General features: G+C 40.0%; 2 protein-coding genes across 4 annotated transcripts in view; one reads left to right on the top strand and one right to left on the bottom strand.

The window, feature by feature from the left end:
- Positions 1-1,850: 1,850 nt before the first annotated feature.
- LOC106600549 (COMM domain-containing protein 8) lies at positions 1,851-17,410 on the top strand. Of its 3 annotated transcripts, XM_014192004.2 has the most exons (6): positions 1,880-1,973; positions 4,508-4,548; positions 5,160-5,315; positions 13,106-13,258; positions 13,572-13,727; positions 16,690-17,410. In XM_014192004.2, exons 3-6 carry the CDS (start codon positions 5,208-5,210, stop codon positions 16,708-16,710), a joined length of 438 nt encoding a protein of 145 aa, XP_014047479.1. In that variant the 5' UTR covers positions 1,880-1,973; positions 4,508-4,548; positions 5,160-5,207; the 3' UTR covers positions 16,711-17,410. The 3 variants fall into 3 exon arrangements, with proteins under 3 accessions (XP_014047470.1, XP_014047462.1, XP_014047479.1); XM_014191995.2 differs by lacking the exon at positions 4,508-4,548 and having other exon boundaries at positions 1,851-1,931; XM_014191987.3 differs by lacking the exon at positions 4,508-4,548 and having other exon boundaries at positions 1,855-1,973.
- Positions 17,411-22,923: 5,513 nt separating this feature from the next.
- LOC106600539 (gamma-aminobutyric acid receptor subunit beta-1) overlaps positions 22,924-24,553 on the bottom strand; it is a 39,973-nt gene continuing 38,343 nt past the window's right edge. The window contains exons 8-9 of the mRNA XM_014191965.3: positions 23,604-23,857; positions 22,924-23,432 (exon numbers count right to left, since the gene is read on the bottom strand). Of these exons, the coding sequence (XP_014047440.1) occupies positions 23,058-23,432; positions 23,604-23,857 (629 nt within the window). The 3' untranslated portion in view covers positions 22,924-23,057. The remainder of the gene's footprint in view (positions 23,433-23,603; positions 23,858-24,553) is intronic.

Genomic DNA, 24,553 nt, shown 5'->3' with positions numbered 1-24,553 from the left:
TCACAACTCGATGAAACCTTGACTCTTGAGCAGACATTTAGGAACAAAACATGCCAATTTGTAAAATAAGCCACAGTAGTTTTTTGAGCGAGAATGAAGACGACTTCTGAGTAGTAAGACATGTATAAAAGCAACATATACCATTAATAAGAAGGGGCTACAAGCATCTTATATGGTGAGCTACCGAGTGGCTAGGACAGGCAAGCCCCATACTATTGTGGAGGACGTAATTATTCCAGCTGCTGCGGATATGGCTGGGACAATGCTGGGGGAAAAGGCCAAAAAACTATACAGACAATGTCTTCATCAAACAACACTGTTTCACGACGCATCAGTGACATGGCAGGAGATGTTTTGAAACAATTACTGCTTCGCATACAAGCCAGTGAATTATTTGTGTTACAGCTAGATGAGTCAACAGACGGATGGACTTTGGTGGTCAAGATGTGTTGGTATCTGTACTGATGGTGCAAAAGCCATGACAGGGAGACATAGTGGAGTGGTAACGCGCGTGCACGTAGTTGCTCCCGACGCCACTTGGGTACCTTGCAGCATCCACCGAAAGGCTCTTGCTGCCAAGGGAATGCCTGACAGCTTGAAAGACGTTTTGGACACTACAGTGAAAATGGTTAACTTTGTTAAAGTAAGGCCACTGAACTCATACATTTTCTGCCCTATGCAATGATATGGACAGCGACAATGTAACACTTTTACAGCATAGAGAAGTGTGCTGGTTATCAATGGGCAAAGTATTGACAAAAAAGGTTTAATAGAGATACGAGCTTAAAGTTTTCTTTACTGACCAACTTTACTGACTAATTTTCACTTGTCTGACCGCTTGCATGATAACGAGTTTCTCACACGACTGGCCTATCTGGGTGATGTTTTTTCTCGCCTGAATGATCTGAATCTAGGATTACAGGGACTCCGCAACTATATTCAATGTGCGGGACAAAATTGAGGCTATGATTAAGAACTTGGAGCTCTTCTCTGTCTGCATTAACAAGGACAACACACAGGTCTTTCCATCATTGTATGATTTTTTTGTGTGCAAATGAACTCAAGCTTACGGACAATGTCAAATGTGATATAGCGAAGCACCTGAGTGAGTTGGGTGTGCAATTACGCAGGTACTTTCCTGAAACGGATGACACAAACAACTGGATTCGTTATCCCTTTCATGCCCTGCCTCCAGTCCACTTACCGATATCTGAACAAGAGAGCCTCACCGGAATTGCAACAAGCGGTTCTGTGAAAATAGAATTTAATCAGAAGTCACTGCCAGATTTATGGATTGGGCTGCGCTCAAAGTATCCTGCCTTGGCAAAACGTGCTGTTAAAACACTAATGCCCTTTGCAACCAAGTACCTATGTACTCATGAGGCATTTCTAAGTTATATTCTTCAATAATCAATGTTTACATATAATTCATTTATATGTCAAAAAAATCGATGTAGCAACTACTGCCCCTTTAAGGTTAGGGGTTAGGCATTGGTCGTGTTCGAGAGCATCAAAATGGTTGCAGGCAACTGCCGACTGACTGATTTACAAATCATCTGTCATCGTAAATAAAATAATGACCCATTATTATTTGTAGATCATTCAGTCATTTATGAATCAAACATTCAAGGAAATTACACTAACGATTGCATTTTACTTTGTTTATAAACATTGGAGGATGGCGCACAATTTATTTATATTTTTTATTTAACTAGGCAAGTAAGTTAAAAACAAATTCTTATTTAAAATGACGGCCTACCCCGGAATACTTTTTTTAAAATAAAATGTTTTCCATAGGCTGATAGCTAACAAATACCTTTACCGGTATAAACCTCATTGCAGAGTCCAATGTAGACTACGCCCCACACGTGACCACTATCAGCTGATTCGTGACGTTAAACACGGAAGGCGGAACTTGACAGCAAAACATGGTACATTTACTTGGCAAATTACCTTCTGAAGAATGTCCAAAAGTAAGAATAATTGAAACATGCAATCGTTACTGTAATTTCCTTGAATGTTTGATTCATAAATGTGCTGGATTTTGTCAGCACAGTCCTGGAGCTAGTCAATGCAATATCAGGAGAACCCGTGCATGCGTTCACTTTTTACATAGTAACGGCGATATTTTTATTTTATATAACTCGGCAAGTCGGTTAAGAACAAATTCTTATTTACAATGACGGCCTACCAAAAGGCCTCATGCGGGAACGGGGGCTTGGGATATTTAAAAAAATAAAAATACAATATAAATATAGGACAAAACACAACACTACATAAAGAGAGACCTAAGACAACATAGCAAGGCAGCAACACATGGTAGCGTCACAAAACATGGTACAAACATTTTTGGGCACAGTCAATAGCACAACGGTCAAGAAGGTAGAGACAACAATACATCACACAAAGCAGCCACAACTATCAGTAAGAGTGTCCACGATTGAGTCTTTGAATGAAGAGATTGAGATAAAACTGTCCAGTTTGAGCGTTAGTTGCAGCTCGTTCCAGTCGCTAGCTACAGCAAACTGAAAAGAGTAGCGATATGTGAACGCTTCCGTAGTACAGCTGTTACACCTTAGCCACTAAAGTGTAGCAAGGACTTTTTTAAACTAACCTCTTCTTTAGGATACACTTTCCCACGTCAATAACGAAGACAGTACCATAAATGCCAACAGTGTCCAGTTGCAGGTGGTTTTACAGAAAACATACGTTCATTAAGGTATTAAATACATGTTTTGTACCTAGTGACAAATGCCACTTGCATGTGTGTAGATCAGTGGCGGTCGGTGCCGTTTAAGATGGAGGACGATATATTTTTTAATGAGTATGGCCTTATTTCTATTACCTCATATTGGATGACTGTCATTCATATTCCATTCACTCAGCTCAATATAATATTTTTTTTTGATTTAGGCTACATACTACATGATAATACAATTTTCCCTATACCCATGAACGTTTACAACGTAGGTGCACAGGTCGAGAGAAATTTGAGTAATTAAGGTGACAGACATTGACACATTCAGTACCACCTTGCACACACTTTCCTGCATCTAGCAGATATAGTCAGCAAGCAGTTTAGCAGTTACGGCGGCCCCAGGGGCAATACATTAATAAAACCAAGTTCTAGTGTTGGATAGCCAGCTAGCTAACATAGCATCTTTCTCTGTTTGAGTAAGCCAAACTAGCTTCCAACATTCCCTAGCTAAGCAAGTGAAGAAAATATGAAATATAGCTATCTCTTGCTTCTTCATTTTTTAACAAATTAATTTGTTCAACTATTGTCTTTCTCTTGCTGAATCAACCTCTTATCACATTTTATGCACTACAATGCAAGCTAGCTGTAACTTGTGCTTTCAGTACTACATTCATTCTCCGATCTTTTGATTGGGTGAACAACCTTTCAGTTCATGCTGCAAGAACTGATAGGTTGGAGGACATCCTCTGGAAGTTGTCATAATTACTGTTTAAGTCTATGGAAGGGGATGAGAACCACGAGCCTACTAGAGTTTTGTATCGATGTCAATGTACCCAGAGGAGGATGGAATTTAGCTCCTCCGGCTACACCATAGTGCTACCCTACTGAGTGCTGTTGAGGCTACTGTAGACCTTCATTGCAAAACAGTGTGTTTTAATCAATTATTTGGTGACGTGAAAATATTTAGTATAGTTTTATCTAAAAAGAATAGCTTTTTTAATGTTTCACTATTTTATTTTTGCCATTCACTGAGGAGGATAGTCCTCCGCTGAGGATCCTCCACTGGTGTAGCTCTTTGTTTTGGTCGCACTGTGTGACATGCTGTCATCTACTTCTACATGTGGCCACGTAGCATAGATGCTGGGAAATGATCATAATAAGAAGAATGTGTCCTACTTATATAGCGCTTTTCAAAGAACCTCAAAGCACACAGAAAGACAACTAATTTAGAAAAACAACATGAGATGGACAGTCATTAGCAGTGGTGTAAAATACTTAAGCAAAAATTCTTTAAAGTACTTAAGTAGTTTTGGGGGGGGGGGGGGGGGGGGGTCTGTAGGCCTACTTTACTATTTGTATTTTTTACAACTTTTACTTTTACTCTAGTACATTCCTAAAGAAAATCATATACTTTTTACTCCATACATTTGTCCTGACACCCAAAGGTACTTGTTACATTTTGAATGCTTAGTATGAAAGGAAAATGGTCCAATTCATGCACTTATCAAGAGAACATCCCTGGTAATCCCTACTGCCTCTGATCTGGCAGACTCAATTAACACAAATTCTTATTTTGTAAAGAAGAGTGTTGGAGTGTGCCCCAAGAAAATTGTGCTGTTTGTTTAGCTTAATATAAGGAATTTGACATTATTTGTTCTTTTACTTTTGATACTTAAGTATATTTAAAACCAAATACTTTTAGACTTTTACTAGAGTTTAATTTTACTGGATGACTTTCACTTTGACTTGTCATTTTTTGTATCTTTACTTTTACTCAAGTATGATAATTGTGTACTTTTTCCACCACAGGTCATTAGAAAGTTCATGGCTTGAGTGATCATCTGAGGGAGGTAAATACTAGATGTGTGGCAGCTAACATGGCGAGGAACCTCTTCGTGTGGTACAGAACATGGATTTTTCTGAATGTGTTCTCTGATTTTTGTAGAACCACATGCAACGAGGCACAGACAATTATATGATACTTTGTACGTTCTCAATTCAGGAAAGAAGTATCACCAAGAACAGGTTAATTGAAATCTTTCATGCTACACTTTACAGTAGCTAAGGTGTAACGGCTGTATGGAACCATTCGCATATCACCTTTACAATGTGTAGCTACATAGCAACAGGCCATTGTAGGGGTAAAATTTTATTAATAAAATACATTTTCCATTAGCTGGCACGCAAGTGTTAGGGGTCGATTTGGCAAAGTGTTTCATTGTTATAAGCACATGCTGAACCAACAATTGAACAGCAGAGGGAGCATGATGCTTGATTGTAAATCCAAAGCCTACAGATAAGTCGGTTACTCAAAAACACTATGACCACCACACAAACATGGGCATGGCATTGTTTACTGACTTGTTTTGGGTAGATAGATTAAATCCCAGCATAGGCTACAAAAGGACCGCGATACATTTTTTCACGAAGATGATGATGATACACACTTTCTCTCCTCCAGCTATTACACTGGGTGGTAGACGGTGTGTGTGGGCGGGAGCCCCCTCGGATGGCAGACTACGGTAATACGTGGACCCTTGTAGAATGGATGGAGCTCCTCGACTCTCTCTCCTCTCTGTTCCGGCTCGCCGTGGGTAAGAAGACCCCAGACGAAGAGGTGAGACCATAGTCAGTGAGTTTGGAGCTGTCTTTTGAGTTTTATCACGAATGTTTGACTTTGAGTCATGTTCCATGCATGACTGGCCCTTGACTTAGATGTGAGGGGAGTTGGGTTTCTAAGATGTGCAATGCAGTGGCTCACTGGTTTGTGAGGGTTCTTTTGACAGTTATATTGTGTTGGGCTCTTCGGTGTGTATTAGGTTTGTGTTGCACCTCTTGACGGCTGCAATGTATTGTGTATACCGGCAGTGTATTGGATTTGTAAGGAGTGTGAAGAGTATTTGGTTTGGTCAATGTTTCTCAATCCATTCCTGAGGGATGCTCAGGGGGTGTACATTTTGATTGAACCATGTGTTTTATTGCTGGGCAATGGGCACCCCCTTTGTGAGGGCTGCAGTGTGTGGTAAGTTGTGTTTTGTTATGCCTGCAGAGTAGACAGTGGATTTGGTGTGTCAGGTGTATACACTGTGTTGGTCTCAGGTTTCAGTGTGTTTGCCACTCCGGTGGAAGGCAGGCGTCAGGTTTCAGACTCTGCTGGGATATCTACTATCTGTTTTCTGACTCTTGACAGGAGGGGCCTTTGAAAGTTCAACCAGGCATCAGACTACTGTGTTCCCCTAGAATGTATCTTTGGCACGGCTTAGTAACATTCAATGCTAACACCCAGGCCTACATTTTCAATTGATAAACGTTACATACAGTGCCAGATCTACACAACCTACTCCACACTTTCAAAGCAGTTTTATTTTTTATATTTTTTACATTTTCAATATTTAAGGGGAGAAAAATAAGATATCTTGATTGCAAAGGTCTACACACCCCTTTGTGGCACATCTAAATAAGTTTTAAAAAATAGCATTTTCAGAAAAAAATCACGCAATTACGCTGAACAAAATAACATATAAAAATGTCAACGATTTTACCGAGTTACAGTTAGGGTTGCACATTTTGGGGAATATTCATAGGTGGAAACTTTCCGTGGGAATTAACTGGAATATATGGGAATTAACGGGAATATATGCAAATTAATATCATTTAAATGTTGATTTTTTTTTGTATTGGATCTATTTACCATATCATATGGAGGCAGAAACATAAACCTTTTACCTTATCATAAGTAGACATAATTGCAAATGATTAAATCCTTCCAATAGAAATGTTAAAAACTATATAGTTATGAATTGAACTTTAATTAAATGAGTTGACTCTTCACATGGGATGATTTCGCTGAATAACCAAAGAAAGGGAATATTGAGTGATCCCCAATGATCCATCGCATCTCCCAAAAACGACATCTCCTCAATGTCCAACTCTTGAACATCAGACTCTGAGGCCTCATCTTCACTGTCACTTTCCAACCTTGTTGAGGATGGCTCTTTGTCAGGCTCAAAAAGCCTCAAAATGGCCCGGGTGGCCACCAATTTTTCAACCCTTGTATTGGTCAGCCTGTTGCGTGCTTTGGTGTGTGTGTTCCCAAACAAGGATGAAGGATGATGGAGGCAACAGGGGAAAGAGCCTCAGATCCACAAAGTCCCTTCCACCAGGTGGCTGATGATATATGTTGGCACGACCGTCATATTTCATCTCAATCCCAAAGCCCTTGCTTGGAAGTGTACTTTGCCAGACTGCCAAGAACCTTGCCCTCATCCAGGCCAAGGTGGCGAGACACAATAATGATGCCACCATAGGCTTTGTTGATCTCTGTACCAGACAGGATGCTCTTGCCAGCATACTTGGGGTCCAACATGTATGCTGCAGCGTGAATGGGCTTCAGGCAGAAGTCTTCATGCTTTTTGATGTATTTCAGAACTGCAATTTTCTCTGCTTGGAGCAACAGTGAAGTGGGCAGGGCAGTACAGATTTCTTCTCAAGCAGAGTCTGAACATCAGACAGGATGGCATTGTCTCCCTCAATCTGTGAAATGGCTACTGTTATAGGTTTCAAGAGTTTCAGGCTGCTTACCACTCTCCCAAAATACATCATCCAGGAGGATCCTCTTGATGGGGCTGTCCATATCAGCAGACTGTGATTTGGCCATTTCTTGGAGAGACTCCTTCCCCTCCAGGAGACTGTCAAACATGACAACACTACCCCAACATGTGTTGCTGGGCAGCTTCAATGTGGTGCTCTTATTCTTCTCACTTTGCTTGGTGAGGTAGATTGCTGCTATAACTTGATGACCCTTCACATACCTAACCATTTCCTTAGCTCTCTTGTAGAGTGTATCCATTGTTTTCAGTGCCATGATGTCCTTGAGGAGCAGATTCAAGGCATGAACAGCACAGCCAATGGGTGTGATGTGAGGGTAGGACTCCTCCACTTTAGACCAAGCAGCCTTCATGTTCGCAGCATTGTCTGTCACCAGTGCAAATACCTTCTGTGGCCCAAGATCATTGACTGCCTTCAGCTTATCTGCAATGTAGAGACCGGTGTGTCTGTTGTCCCTTGTGTCTGTGCTCTTGTAGAATACTGGTTGAGGGGTGGAGATGATGTAGTTAATTATTCCTTGCCCACGAACATTCGACCACCCATCAGAGATGATTGCAATACAGTCTGCTTTCTCTATGATTTGCTTGACCTTCACTTGAACTCTGTTGAACTCTGCATCCAGCAAATGAATAGATAAAGCATGCCTGGTTGGAGGGGTGTATGCTGGGCGAAGAACATTCAGAAATCTCTTCCAATACACATTGCCTGTGAGCATCAGAGGTGAACCAGTTGCATACACAGCTCAAGCATCAGCATTTCTCTGACTACGTTCCTCCATTGACTCAAAAAAACGTTGGATTCCAGGAGGACTATGAGCTGTTGCTATCGATAAGGTGTCTGATTAATAATTTTCACCTCGAATAGAAGTAGAGGGACTTTTGTCAGAGGTTGACTGTTGTGAGCGCTGAGGGAACTTTATGCACTTGGCCAGATGATTCTGTATCTTTGTTGTATTCTTCACATATGATTTGGCACAGTATTTGCAAATGTACACAGCTTTTCCTTCTACATTAGCCACAGTGAAATGTCTCCACACATCAGACAGTGCCCATAGGCATTTTCCTGTAAAGAATAGAAAAGGTATAGCAAAACAAAAATACAATTCCATGTACAGATAGATTAAACAACTCCTTTGTAAGATAAATGTTTTAAAATGAAACATGTATGGAAACAGGTGAATTAACACCCTCAGTTAGCAGGCTCAAGCAAGCTAAAACCCACATGGTAGCAAGAACTAACTAGCAGAAATTGTTAACAAGTTAGAAATGATTTAAACACAGTTTTCTGTAGGCGACTATTTACTAGTTAACAAAAAAGCATGTATATCATATAAAATATATTCACCCAACCCAGTATTGTAATCAAAACTTACCAGAAAGCATGTAGTCCTTGGCTCAGACAGTGTAGTAGTGTGGGCTCAATAGCTTCTCATTCGTGTGCAAGAATCAGCTGTACATGTGATGGAAGAATGCAATGTGCATGCAGAGGGTTGCAATTCCATTGCATTGGGGATAGTTTAACCAAAATATGCCACAAGACCTAGAATTGCCTTATGTGTATCCCACAAAAAAGGTTCACTGTTATAAGCTAACTTTTTTGATGAATTTAAGCAAAATTCACCAAATTCCCGGGCTTAACTTCCCATGGAAAATTTCCGGAAAAAAATTCTGGAAATTTACCGGAAAGTTTCCGACCCTTTGCAACCATAGTTACAATTCATATAAGGAAATTTGTGAATTGAAATATATTCATTAGGTCCTAATCTATGGATTTCACATGACTGGGAATACAGATATGCATTTTTTGGTCACAGATACCTTTTTTTTATTTTTTTAAGTAGGCCTGTGGATCAGAATCAGTCAGTGTCTGGTGTGACCACCATTTTCCTCAAGCAGCGCGACACATCTCCTTCGCATAGAGTTGATCAGGCTTCTTCACCTGAAGGATCGTCTGAGACCAGCTTCCCGGACAGCTGTCAATTGCACGCTCCCTCAAAACTTGAGACATCTGTGGCTTTCTGTTTTGTGACAACTTCACATTTTAGAGTGGCCTTTTATTGTTTCCAGCACAAGGTGCACCTGTGTAATGATTATGCGGTTTAATCAGCTTTTTGATTAGCCACACCTGTCAGGTGGATGGACCAACACTTTGTGTTGCATTTTATATTTTTGTTCGGTGTAGTTTCGTTTGTGCAAAAGTAATAGTGGGAAAAATAGATGGGATCATTTTTGAATAACTTCCTCTTTCTCAGTAAAATTCAAACAGATTTAACCTCAAAGCCAACAAAGTGCTTTAAAAATGTGTATATAGTTACAGATCAGGTGAAGGTGATGAAACAATTCCAAAATTCCTTAATAACTCTTTGAATATGGACAAGTATGGCAATTAAGCTGTTGATGGTGTTACATATCAACTGGGTACTGAGAGGATCTGTCAGTCCTTCCTAACAGAGCTATGGGAGAGAATGAGAACTGCTCAGAGATATCACTATAAGGCCAATGGTGATTTTAAAACAGACACTGAGTTCATTTGCTGAGCTGTGAGAACTGTGGATGAATTAGCAACATTGCGTTCATTTCCCATTACTGACAGTGGAAAGAAGAAAGCATGTGCTGAAAAAAAACATTCCAAATCATCCTTCCTGTTTGCAAAATGGTCATTTATGAAATAATAACAGAACATAGCAAATAAATTAACTTTTTTGCAAAAACTTTCGGTTTAGGGCAAATCCAACACGACACATCACAGAGTGAACCTTCCATATTTTCAAGAATTGTGGCGGCATCATCATGTTATGTTATTATTGTCACCGGCAGGGACTGGGGAGTTTTGTCAGGACCAAAATAAATATGAAAAAACATAGTATTCTGAAGACCTCACACTAGGATATAGATTTATGTTTGAGGGCAATAAATGATAAGGCCATAGACACACAAGTGGTCTTCCATGAGGTGTTCAGTGATTCTGAGTCGTCTAGTCTCATCCCTGACTTAAATCTGTGTGAAAATCAGCGACAATACTTGAATATTGCTGTCCATCAATGATCTACAACCAAATTGAATGAGCTTGATCAATTTTGACAAGAACAATGGATAGATGTTGCCCTAAGGGCTGTGCAAAGTTGGTGGTGCCCTAAGGGCTGTGCAAAGTTGGTGGTGTGAAGGGGTGTGAAGACCTACTAAATCAATAAATCTTCATTTTTTAAAATAGTTTTCTTTCACTTTGAAAGTGTGAAGTAGACTGTCAATCAGTGGGGTAAAATCCTAATTTAATCTATTTTTTAAACATTTTAATGTAAGGGAGCAAAATGTGACAACTGTGCAAAGGTTGTGTAGACGTTCTCTAGGCACTATATTAATTAATTTAGTAGCAAAGTTATTTCAGTAGCGAGTTATTGACAATACTAATGAAATATTACAGGGACACAGACTCATCTGTTTCAGTTGCGAAACTAAATGTTTTATGTGTAAATAGAATTACAGGCAGACTGAAACAAGACCAGCCATTTGATATTCATTGCACAATCACCAGCTGTGGCACAAGATGGGAAAGACGAGCTGCGGAACATATTTACAAAAGTCATGTTGTATTAATAAATATTGTATGTCCAGTGTTGAGTTTGTGTATCATGTGTGTTGTTTAATGTAGGCCAATGTGCAGGTAACTGCCAAAATAAAGGAAACACCAACATAAAGTGTCTTAACCTGTTTGGGATAGGGGGCAGTATTTTCACGGCCGGATAAAAAAACATACCCGATTTTAATCTGGTTACTACTCCTGCCCAGAAACTAGAATATGCATATAATTAGTAGATTTGGATAGAAAACACTTTATAGTTTCCAATTACTGTTTGAATGGTGTCTGTGAGTATAACAGAACTCATATGGCAGGCCAAAACCTGAGAAGATTCCATACAGGAAGTGCCCTGTCTGACAATTTGTTGTCCTTCTGTAGCATCTCTATCGAAAATACAGCATCTGTGCTGTAACGTAACATTTTCTAAGGCTTCCATTGGCTCTCAGAAGGTGCCAGAAAGTGTAATGGGGTGTCTGCTGTCTCTGGGCGAAGAACAGCAGGATACATTTTTAGTGGTCAGCCTGGGAACAGTGACACTGGAGATGCGCGTCCACGAGACTACTCAATTTTTTTCTTTCAGCCTTTGAATGAATACAAAGTCGCCTGGTTGGAATATTATCGCTATTTTACGAGAAAAATAGCATACAAATTGATTTTAAACAGCGTTTGACATGCTTCGAAGTACGGTAATGGAATATTTTGAATTTTTTTGTCACGAAATGCGCTCGTGCGTCACCCTTCGGATAGTGACCTCAACGCACGAACAAAACGGAGCTATTTGAATATAACTATGGATTATTTGGAACCAAAACAACATTTGTTGTTGAAGTAGAAGTCCTGGGAGTGCATTTTGACGAAGAACAGCAAAGGTAATCCAATTTTTCTTATCGTAATTCTGAGTTTAGTGAGCACCAAACTTGGTGGGTGTCAAATTAGCTAGCCTGTGATGGCCGAGCTATCTACTCAGAATATTGCAAAATGTGCTTTCGCCGAAAAGCTATTTTAAAATCTGACACCGCGATTGCATAAAGGAGTTCTGTATCTATAGTTCTTAAAATAATTTATGTTTTTTGTGAACGTTTATCATGAGTAATTTAGTAAATTCACCGGAAGTTTGCAGTGGGTATGCTAGTTCTGAACATCACATGCTAATGTAAAAAGCTGGTTTTTGATATAAATATGAACTTGATTGAACAAAACATGCATGTATTGTATAACATAATGTCCTAGGAGTGTCATCTGATGAAGATCATCAAAGGTTAGTGCTGCATTTAGCTGTGGTTTTGGTTTTTGTGACATATATGCTTGCTTTGAAAATGGCTGTGTGATTATTTTTGGCAGGGTACTCTCCTGACATAATCTAATGTTTTGCTTTCGCTGTAAAGCCTTTTTGAAATCGGACAATGTGGTTAGATTAACGAGAGTCTTGTCTTTAAAATGGCGTAAAATAGTCATATGTTTGAGAAATTGAAGTTATAGCATTTTTGAGGTATTTGTATTTCGCGTCACGCGATTGGTGAGCGGAACATCTGTCCCTAAAAATTAATAGGGCACTGGGCTACCACGAGCCGCCAGAACATTTTTTACATTTACATTTTAGTCATTTAGCAGACGCTCTTATCCAGAGCGACTTACAGTAGTGAATGCATACATGAATTGCATCCCCCCCGTGGGAATCGAACCCACAACCCTGGCGTTGCAAACACCATGCGTTGCAAACACCATGCTCTACCAACTGAGCTACAGAACAGCTTCAATGCTCCTTGGCATAGATTTGACAAGTGTCTGGAAATCTATTGGAGGGATATGACACCATTCTTTAATGAGAAATTCTATAATTTGGTGTTTTGTTGAGGGTGGTGGAAAACGCTGTCTTAGGCGCCGCTCCAGAATCTCCCATAAGTGTTCAATTGGGTAGAGGTCTGGTGACTTACACACATTCTTTAAACCACCTATGCTCCTTTACAAATTCACTGAGATGTCTTAAATATGACCCTAAGCATTATGGGATATTAATTGCTCCACACCTGTGTGGAAGCACCTGCCTTCAATATATTTGGTATCCCTCATTTACTGAAGTGTTTCCTTTATTTTGGCAGTTACCTGTACCATCCCACACAAGTTATTTTGAATTTGAACTGTGTAGTTTGCCAATAATATTGAATATACAGTATGAGTGATTTATTGATTACTGCAACTGCCAACCTCTTCTGCTTTGGGCAGGTGCTGGCATCGTTGGCAGACGTGGGCAGTGGGTATGGGGAGGCTGTGCTGACTGTCCTGAGGGCCAGACGAGAGGAGATCCGTCAGGCGCTGGTGGAGAGGACCAATAATGTGTCCAGCTCTACCCTCCAGGATTTTGACTGGCAGATAAAGGTGAATTCCCTGCACTATAGTGAGGAGACAACAATCTCCGTTTGATTGGGAAACTGATTGGTCAGGACTCCTTTGAATTTTTTTATTTATTTTTTCTATCTCAAAGGAATATCTTGGTTAAATACAGGTCAAATGAAAAAAGTGTTTTTACTTGGTAGGCAGAAATTACGTGAGAAATTACGCTTTATCAGTCATTGATTTGGGGTGAAATACTGAGGTGTATGGTTCACTACCTATGCTACTACTGCTACCACAATGATTTCTATACATTTGAATCCTAAGCCTTTCTCTCGCTCTCTGTTTCTCTGTTCAGCTGGCATTGTCCAGCGATAAGATCTCATCTCTCCATACCCCTTTACTCAACCTCCGTTTGGATGTGAAGGAGAATGGTGCCCTGAAGCCTCTGTCTGTCGAGATGAACAGAGAGGAATTACAAACACTCATCAGCTCATTGGAGGCTGCCAATAAGGTACAACCTCCGGGGGGACACGTGCATACACTTATACACAAATTATTAGGGTATTGGCTTGTGTGGGTCATTGCCGATCGAATGCGTTTGTGTCTGTGTCAGTGTGTTTGTCCAATGTTTCAGTGGTGCATAGTTATGCAAAGCATGTGTGTGAGTGCTTGCATGTATGCGTGTTTGAGTTTGGCCAGCATCAGTGGAGGGTATGATTTGGATAGCTTGAGAACAGTTTATGGCAGTTCCACCAATAGTCTAATATCATTACACCTACTGATGTCAGAGGCGCAATAGCCGGTGATTTCTGCCAGCCTTTGTGCCTTCATTCACTTAATGTTTTTTTTCCCCCAGTCTCTCCATATTCCCTGTCGTAGAAGACATTTGTGTGTATATTACAGGAGTGCTTTTATACAGAAATATATTCGTATCCTAACTGCAGTTCATAGTCTGACTGTACACTTCCCCTCGTTAGCACTCCTCCCACAAGTCTCCAGAAAACTTGTGTTTTGGGACCGAGAGTTACCTTTTCATTAAAACGTTAGATGACAAAAGGTCCTAGCGTGTGAGGAACATGTTTGCTGTCCTCAAATGCTAGTCAGCTAGCTAATATTTAGAAGAAAATGTTAAATCGTTTGGCTAGAGTCATGCTAACCCGTTTGCAATCCGTTTAGCATTGATTGCTAGCTACAGAGGTTAGCTGGCTAGTTAGCTACAATAGTTAGCTACAGCCATCAGTTGTTGTGTTATCGTATTTTGCCTATTCCACCGTTTGTAAAATGCATACTGGCATTTGAATATAGCGCAGGAATAGGGAATCTAGACACACTGTGGACACGGTAGACACATTTAAATGTACACCATCGTTCAAAAGTTTTGAGTAACTTAGAAATGTCCTTGTTTTTGAAAGAAAAGTAAAAAATGTTGTACATTTAAAATAACATCAAATTGATCAGAATTAGTGTAGACATTGTTAATATTTGTAAATGACTATTGTAGCTGGAAACGGCAGATTGTTTTATACAGAATATAGGCGTACAGAGGCCCATTATCAGCAACCATCACGCCTGTGTTCCAGTGGCACGTTGTGTTAGCTAATCCTAGTTTATCATTTTAAAAGGCTAATTGATTATTAGAAAACCCTTTTTCAATTATGTTAGCACAGCTGAAAACTGTTGTGCTGATTTAAAGAAGCAATACAACTGGCCTCCTTTAGACTAGTTTAGTATCTGGAGCATCAGCATTTGTGGGTTCGATTACAGGCTCAAAATGGCCAGAAACAAAAAACTTTCTTCTGAAACTCGTCAGTCTATTCTTGTTCTGAGAAATGAAGGCTATTCCAGGCGAGAAATTGCCAAGAAGGCATCTCCTCTTCACTGTTGACGTTGAGACTGGTGTTTTGCGGGTACTATTTAGTGACGCTGCCAGTTGAGGACTTATGTTTCTCAAACTAGACACTCTAATGTACTTGTCCTCTTGCTCAGTTGTGCACTGGGGCCTCCCACTCCTCTTTCTATTCTGATTAGAGCCAGTTTGCACTGTTCTGTGAAGGGAGTAGTAGTACACAGCGTTGTATGAGATCTTCAGTTTCTTGGCAATTTCTCACATGGAATAGACTGAATAGTTTCAGAAGAAAGTTCTGTGTTTCTGGCCATTTTGAGCCTGTAATTGAACCCACAATTGCTGATGCTCCAGATACTCAACTAGTCTAAAGAAGGCCAGTTTTATTGCTTCTTTAATCAGCACAACAGGTTTCAGCTGTGCTAACATAATTGCAAAAGGGTTTTCTAATGATCAATTAGCCTTTTAAAATGATGAACTTGGATTAGCTAACACAACGTGCCATTGGAACACAGGAGTGATGGTGGCTGATAATGGACCTCTGTACGCCTATGTAGATATTCTGTAAAAAATCTGCCGTTTCCAGCTACAATAGTCATTTACAACATCAACAATGTCTACACTATTTCTGATCAATTTGATGTTATTTTAATGGAAAAAAAAGTTGCTTTTGTTTCAAAAACAAGGACATTTCTAAGTGACCCCAAATTTTTGAACGGTAGTGTAGGTATAGATTCATGACTCATTCGGAATTCCATAAACAGAACTCTTATGATCAGAATACTAAAGCTGCGTGAACTGTCAAGTCTAGACACGGCCCTAGAGAGCCCTTCTCCTATATACACACTGATATTTTCTTTGACAGCATAGGTCTCAAAGGTACTGCCTATCTCCAGTTTAAAGATGTCAATTTATTATTCTACTTTTGAGTTTATTGGCAGTTTGTAAATAAACAAAAAATGGTCATACCAACAGCTACCGTGCTGGAGTGTGTATAGTCTGAACAGGTATAAAGCCAATGTTGGTGATATACTGCAACCTGCAGTTATGAAATGTTTGCCTAGGAATGTAATTAATTGGCTGACCCCCCTCCTGCTGACCTGGGTTCTTTCTAGAGCCCGACCGATATATCGGTTCACCGATATTAGCCTTTTAACACTATATCGGCTGATAACTCCACTGATAACCGCTATTCAATAAATAGGATGAAAAAAGGGAATCTCATGCTTATCTGAACACTTGCTGCCATTCTCATGTATGATATCAATATTGGAAGCATAGTTATTGGACAATTGCTCTTCTGGATGGCAATTTGAGAACAGTGTGGAAAAATGACACTTTTCAGTTCCCTGCTGTTAAACAGTATGTCGGCAGATATATTGGTAAGTTTTGCCCCCTCAAAAAATCAGAATCGGTATCGGACCCCAAAAATCATATCATTCGGGCTCTAATCCTTTCTTAACCCATAGTAAGTCCCACCAAGTTAACGACTTTAAAATGGTGGAAGCCCTCAATGGTGCTGTCTATGCTAAAGCACGATTTGTGGCACAGGAGCTCTCTAGCCATCTCTATGTGCACACTTTACCTCTGTGTTTGTATCCTGACAGTGTGTGTGTTTGTGACCTTACAGGTGGTACTACAGCTGAAGTGATGGCGTCGATGGACATTTCACTGTGCCCTTTTATTTATGGCTCTTATTAAGGGGATGTGTTATGTCATCATAGAGGGACACTGAGCTATGATGCAGGGAAATAACTCTTAGCCTTCAACCCACTAGGCACTGATTCCTTACACCTCGATCACACCTACAGCGTCATTGCACAAAATAGTACACAGCATCATCTGGATATGTGTACAACAAAAGTTCAACATTCACCTTCTACACATATAATTTGATGCATACGTTCGATAAATCTAACGCATGCACCACACAGAACGCACTGCAACTGCCTCTGCAACACAATGCTGCAAGGCACATGCAGTGTTCCATTGGAAATGAATGTACTTCTGGTGTACCAAAACGCAATGATGCTGTCTGTGTGATCGAGGCGTTACACTTCACCTCTAATGGGTACTCGATCACTCCCCTAATGAATTCAAAAGCATTGAATTTGTGTAAGCATGGGATAGTGGGTGTTGCACCATATTCCTTTTATTCCATTTCTTTTAAATCCATGAGGGGGAGTGAATGAGTGCACATTTTGGGGAGAAGGTTAGAGAATCTTACTGCAGCCTGAGATATATTCCCAAGACTGCAGCAGTCTTTTTTTTGTACTTGTTGTTTTGCTGTTTTTTGTTGTTGGTTGTAATCCATTCCATTACTGTATAAAAAAATATGAATGTTTAACCTTTATTTGACCTTTTCTTCAATGGAATGTATTTTTGAGCTCTAGGCTGTCTCCATACTCTGAAATGGCTTCATCTCTTTGTCTCTCGTCCTTCCTGATCTCTGTTGATTGGCTAGGTTAAAATATTGGCAAGGTCATCCATCTCCAGAGGCAATGTTATATATCAGACCAAATAATACCCCTTCCATGAGGGTTGCACTAACGTTATATATCAGACCAAATAATACCCCTTCCATGAAGGTTGAAAAGGCCCTTTTCATCTGTCTATTGAATATTTAATACAGATCACACTGTGCAAAATCTTCCTTTGCGTATGCCTGTGTACTAGTCAGCATGCCTATGATGTTATGCATGAAAACAGCAGCGGGGGGTAGTGAGTCATGGAGGGCCTAACTTTCCCTGTTTTCCTAAATTCATCACATCTGGACCACAATATGGCAATGCTATAATGCATTCAAGTTTTGATGAGATATAAAAAAGAAAGACCACGTTGCATGAGAACCCAGTGCGTGTTCTAGTTGGCCAAATACAGGATATGCAGTTACTGTAGTCTTTTCTAATAGAAGTAACCTGGCCTTGCAAGATTGGCTAGATATTTAGAGGCAGTGAGACCACAGAGGTTCATCTTGCCTGAAGAAATACACACAGAGTGCAAATGATACCGTGGCATTCTATTGGGTGCACGGAAATGTTTTACATAATGACCAAACTGGCTCCTCGCCTGCATGTTGAGTTGGTCTATCCCCACCAGACAGATCAGGACACGCAGGTTGAAATATCAAACATTTATTTGGGGACAGGTCAAAACACATATGAAATATTCATGGATATTTAACTAGCTAGCTTGCTGTTGCTAGGTAATTTGTTCTGGGATATAAACATTGGGTTGTTATTTTAGCTGAAAGGTTCTTTTTGTTGCTGGATCTTTGTAGAATTTGGACAAATTGAGTCACAAAATTGTGTGTTCTCTACTCCCAACAATTAATCCACAGATAAAAGGGGAAACCTAGTTAGTTTCTAGTAATCTCTCCTCGTTCAGTCTTCTGTGGATTTTATATGGCGGTTGGAAACCAACTTCAAGGTGCATTACCGCAATCAACTGGACTGGAGTGTGGAGCTCATTCATCTTACAATCGCCCACATGGGTATATGCTCTTAAAAACAAATGAGGAGATGGGAGAGGCAGGACTTGCAGCGCAGACGTTCGCGAGCAGTTTGGATGAAATTATTGAATAACATGTATGTACAATTTATTTTGAAAAGCTCACGCACACAAGGCGGGCGGTGTGGTCAGCATGTTATGGGCCTAATAGTAAAGATGTAATTTAACTGTAAATATGTGTTACATTTTAATGTGGCATGATGTTTATCTGATTGTCAAGAAATCACTTAAAAGGTAGTCTACCTGCGCACGTTTGTCCACTAATTCCAGCATCCAAACAGTGCCCTATGCACTCGCCATTTGATGAATGGAAAGAGACATCTGTTACAAATACCACATTCGGCGCTTGTCATTAGGCCTACACAGTGGTGTGTATTCATGGATGCCAAAGGAAGCCATGCTTCCCCCAAAATGTTAACAATAAAACGTATAAATAATTTCTTCTCTCTGTGTTTTTAACCATTTTCCTTCAATTCGCAAGTGGCTGAATGTATCTGATGCTGCCTGGCCAAAAAGACATGGCATACTCCTTTTGGCCAGACAGCATCAAATACATTGGCTACACATACTGAGACAGAGGGGCGCTGTTTCGCTCACTCTGACGCTTTCTGGGGCGAGACATGCATCTTGCTGTCGGCGCGCGTCTCTTCAAATTATCGATATTTTTTATAAAAAGCCCCCGAAGTTGGACTTTTTGGTGCCTTTAGGGGAACTCATGTCTCATTCTGTAATACACACACACAACCAGAAGCATAATGCCCTAAAGCTTGTTTAAGAGAAGACGCAAGTGTGCTAACGTCCTGCCAAATGTTGCTTATGATTTGATCATGTCTCAGCTTATCCTGCTCGTCATTGTCCTCATGAGGCTGTCCTAAAAGTGTCATGGTAACCATGTAAACTGAACTTTACTAATGTTACACAGGCCATAAAATCAAACAAACATTTTTTCAATGCAATAATACTTAGGTCATTCTAATGACAGTGTTACATAGCCTATATGTCCAAAGGCTTAATTTGAAGACCCCACAATTGTCACATGGTTTCACTCGCTTGCACACACACTGCCCACTGTGTGGAATAAAGGCAATTACATCTAAATGAAGCTCCATAACTCATCTACACGGATTCCCTCTAGCTGTGGACCGTTATCACATGGTGACGTTTGTGTCATAGCCATGCCCCTACAGTAGATGGCAGCCTGTCTGATTATTAATAAGAGTGGCACTACAGCGCATGGCCCTACTAACTGGTCTAATGGCATTACTCTTTGCTTAGTTTTATCTTCCACCTTAGATCTCGAGGAGAATGTAGATTGACTTCTAAAGATGCCAGTACAGAATGGGTGTATACTATTAAGTTTAAGTTATTTCTCCCATGCATCATGTTTCCACAAACAGCACTATATTGGAGACAAACTAAGACACTGAGTTAGTATTGTTAAATGAGAATGAAGATTTTATTGGGTTGGTGAGATGTCAGTTATTTTATTTGAATTTCTTACCATCTCAAACAAAGGATTTGTATGATTGTGTTCTCTCTTACACGCACACACAAACACTCACACACACATTCCCGGTCGCACATGCTTGCTTGTACACATGTTACCAAGCAGAAAAACACACATGCTTGCTGACAAACACGCCAGGACACTCAAACACACACTCTCTCTCACACACACATACACTCCTTTATACATGAGAGCACATATAGAGCACGAGAGAAAATTGTACAGTAATTTCACACAATAGAGTTCAGTACATTTCATTATCCCTTGGAAGCTTGAGGGAAGCCAGTTGTTAAGGCTTCCATTTCACCATGGCCGTCCAAAGAAAACATGTGTCCCATCTGTTTCTGTATATGAGAGTCTGCTGAGTGGAAAGACAATTTTATTTTTCACCAGTCCATAGAATTCCATTCCGCCTGAAAACAACGACAGTAACAGCAACAAAACCAAACTTGCAGGACATTTTCTGCATTGAATTCACAGATTGTCATCATAAATGCTGGAATGTCTGACTACTACCTACTTTGAATATGTATTTAGAGCGTCATAAAAATCAGTCTGTGTTGTTGACCGCAGTTTCATTTCTTAATCTTCTCTAAAAAAAAAAGTACAAGTTAATTCGTTTTAAATTCTACACACTAGTTATAAGTTAAGTTAAACCCTGTGAAAATATTGAGATTCTTGTTAAAGGCACAATATTCAGCCATGAGGAGAGAGCACACTGCTACTTATTGTGTCATGTAGAAGCCTATCTGGTTTAGCTTTTTTTGGTAAGCCCTGATAACACAAGCAGTTCAGATTTCTACTTGGAATCCACCCGCTATTATAATAATAAAGTAGTTACATCAAAGTAGTCATTGGCCATTTTGATAGCTAAGCAAAGCAATAGTCATGGGCAAAACCATTTTAGCCATGGAAAAGTACTCTTGATATATTTTAGAGGGAAACGCTACTATTGTTTATTCAGAAAAAAAACCCGGTTATTTTAGTTCCAAATGTGAGAAAATGTTCATCATCTGAGGACTGTAGAAATGGACTAGCCAGATTTGGATGTGGCGTGGCCAGCCAAACAGAGAACACTGCAGGATGTTATCAGTGTGTAAATAAAAGTGAGGATCACATAGAATGCTGCGTTGCCAGTTTAGCTTTTTTTCCCATCATCCAAATTGTGAGGTTACAAATTATGTAATGAGTCCAACCTACGCTAATTTAATTTAAACCACACAACCTACTTATATAAGCTTACTAAATGCACCTATTATGGCACTAATTGCTGCCCTTTAATGCTACGAAATTACACCTTTACAACTAGGCTATAGCTACTTATCCTATTTGTTTTGTTGAACTAATATAGTAGCCATTCTAGCATAGCTTTTTCTACAATAGCAATGAAACCAGCAATGAAACGAGTGGGAATAACAGGGAATTGTTCAGGTTCATACAATTGATCATCAGCCTTGAGTACTATAACAGTGGAGTCAAGAAATCCATTGAAATCCAAATAACCCTAGACCATCCCTCCTGTTTTTTTATGCACCAAAGCAATGAGGTCAATAGATTTCCATGCCAAATCTTATAGGTGTAGAAAACCTATTGTTATTCTATGCCAGTTTTTTTTAATGCTTGAACAGTTTTCACAGAGGTCAAAGTGTTTAAGTGGAATTTAGTATAATGCTAATGTTAACGTTAGTATATCTACTTCAAGTGTTTGCCATTTAACAAATAACTTTTTGAATAGCTGAGCTGCACTTTAGAATACTATACTTTGTGCAAATATGCTATACAGTACTGTGTATTTGAAAAGATGTTGTCTTGGCTGCACTTGGCTCAACCATCTACAGCATGTATTATCAGGGCTTGCATGTTTTGATGTGGTTTCGAAAGCGTGGTGACATCATAAGTCATTCTTTACCTGATTTCTTTTAAAGAAAATTACATTTTACATGCTCACAGACGCTGTGAGAATAGATACAAATTTCGTTTTTTGAGATTAGTCTATTTCCAATTCACTTCTGTCCTGTACTTACGCTAAATGCAATGCTTGTTGTTCAAAAGCACACAGTAGAATGATTATAATACAGGTAGGCTCAACTATGGAGGCTTTGCTAAGCTTTTTATACAAATGAAAGAAAACAGGCTTTGTTTTACAGTGCAAAAAGCTGGTAAGTGCACATGCACCTAGCATAAACCAACAAAATCATGTCACACATTAAGAACATGCAAGGTAGCATGTTCTTCAACTCGCTGAATACCGCCTTAGTCACAAGGTGGGGGACTCAACACAATGAGAACTGCCTTAATCATGGTATGGAGAGTTAATACTTCATTGAGGATGAACTTAGTCATAGCATGTTGTTAAACCAAATGAGGACTACCTTATTCACAGAGATGGAGTTCAACCAAACAAGGACTTCCTAAACCACAGGATGAAGTTTAAATAAGCAAGGATTTACTTCAATCACAAGATAGGGTTTAACCAAGAGAAAATTGTCTTTGTTATTACCCACAGTTTTTGCACTGGGCTTTTTTTCTCTTTAGAAGCAAATAAAAGTTGTGTTACAGTCCGCATGCAGAGGATGAGAGGAAATAAGTTGAGAAGGATTTCCAATAAATAAAATTCAGTTGCAGCCTAAGAGTAACAATGAAGTCACCAAAGTCTATTTTTGGCACAAAGTTCAGACTTACAAATGCAGGCTTCACCGAGTCTTTAATTCTGTACTAATTTTCACTATTTCTATTTTTTACGGATGAATACAGCAAAAAGGTGAGAGAATTTATTAAATAAAATTTCTATTTTTTATATATATATATATATTTATATAATATATTAAAATGTATTTACATTGAAAAGACATCCGCTTCGCATCGCATTCCTCAAACAGAAGTCATATAAATGGGGCTGAATTTAACGCCCCTCTCTTTTACCCTCGCTGTACAAGAACCTAGCTAGCTAAACAAACCTCTAGTGAGAATAGCCACGTCCCTTAGTGGACGTAGTACATCCAGTAGACCAGGTTGAAGAAGGTAAAGGCGATGGGGAAGATGACGCGGGACCACTTGTCTATGGCGTTGACATCCGTCAGGTCTGGGATCTTGACTTTGAGCTGCGACGCCCTCCTCCTCAAACGACTCTTCTTGTGGCCGACAGGCCGGTCGAGGGCCGGTCGACCATACAGGTCTCGGCTGGCCATGGGCTTGCGGTACTGTATGCTGGCGCTGTCGTAGGAGAACATGGTGGCCCGCGGGTCGTTGAGAGCCCCTATCATCTCGGCCCCGGTCATCCCGGCCATGCCACCCATCCCACCCATCTCGTTACGGATCTCCAGATTTGTCAGGAGGATGTTGCCGTGGGCGTCCACCTGGGGAGGGAGATGGGAACAGGAAGAGAGGTCACAATATATTACAGAACACAACAGACCATGCGCTTTGAGCATTTGAAGTTTGGAAAACATTTAAGCTCATAATGCCAATTCTAATCTCTTTCGTCGATTTTAATATGCCAGAGACGCGGGATTACTCCCAACCCCTACCTGCACTTTGTTACTCTCCAGACGGCTCTTGTTTTCGTTATTGGTTTTAGCTGCTTTCTCCGCCACCTTTTTCTGCAAGTGAGGCCCCCGACCGAAGAAGATGTAGTTAACGAACGCGTACTCCAGCAGGGCCAGGAAGACAAACACGAAGCAGCCCATCAGGTAGATGTCTATAGCCTTGACATAGGGGATTTTGGGTAAAGTCTCTCTCAAGTGTGTGTTGATGGTGGTCATGGTCAGCACAGTGGTTATACCTGGTGGAGGAAGGGAAATGAAGGAAAGGCTCAGGGTCAGGGTTAGTTTAGGGTTCAGATGAGGGCACTTCAACTCCTATACAGGGTGTGGAGGCTTTTGTCTTTCAAGACACATGCCCTAAGTAATGGGAGACTTCTGAGTACCACCATTTACAGTGCATTCGGAAATTATTCAGACCCCTTGACTTTTCCCACATTTTGTTACATTACAGCCTTATTCTAAAATGGATTCAATTGTTTTTTCCCCCCTCATCCATCTACACACAATACCCCATAATGACAAAGTAAAAATAGCTTTTTGCAAATTTGTGCAAATTTATTAAAAATAAAAATGGAAATATAACATTTACGTAAGTATTCAGACAGGCCCTTTACTCAGTACTTTGAAGCACCTTTGGCAGTGATTACAGCTTTGACTCTTCTTGGGTATTATGCTACAAGCTTGGAACACCTGTATTTGGGGATTTTTTTTCCCATTTTTCTCTGCGATTTTAAAAATATTAAAATAAAATGTAACATTTTTAACTAGGCAAGTCAGTTAAGGACAAATTCTTATTTACAATGGATGGCCTACCGGGAACAGTGGGTTAACTGCCTTGTTCAGGGGCAGAACGACAGATTTAAGAACGGCAGATCTTCTCAAGCTCTGTCAGGTTGAATTGCTGCACAGCCATTTTTAGGTCTCTCTAGAAATGT

Source organism: Salmo salar, chromosome 01 (assembly GCF_965601325.2).
Source record: "Salmo salar chromosome 01, fSalSal1, whole genome shotgun sequence".
Classification (NCBI taxonomy): Eukaryota; Metazoa; Chordata; class Actinopteri; order Salmoniformes; family Salmonidae; genus Salmo; species Salmo salar.
Note: the sequence above shows the minus strand (reverse complement) of the source record. Positions and strands in the feature narration are given on the sequence as shown.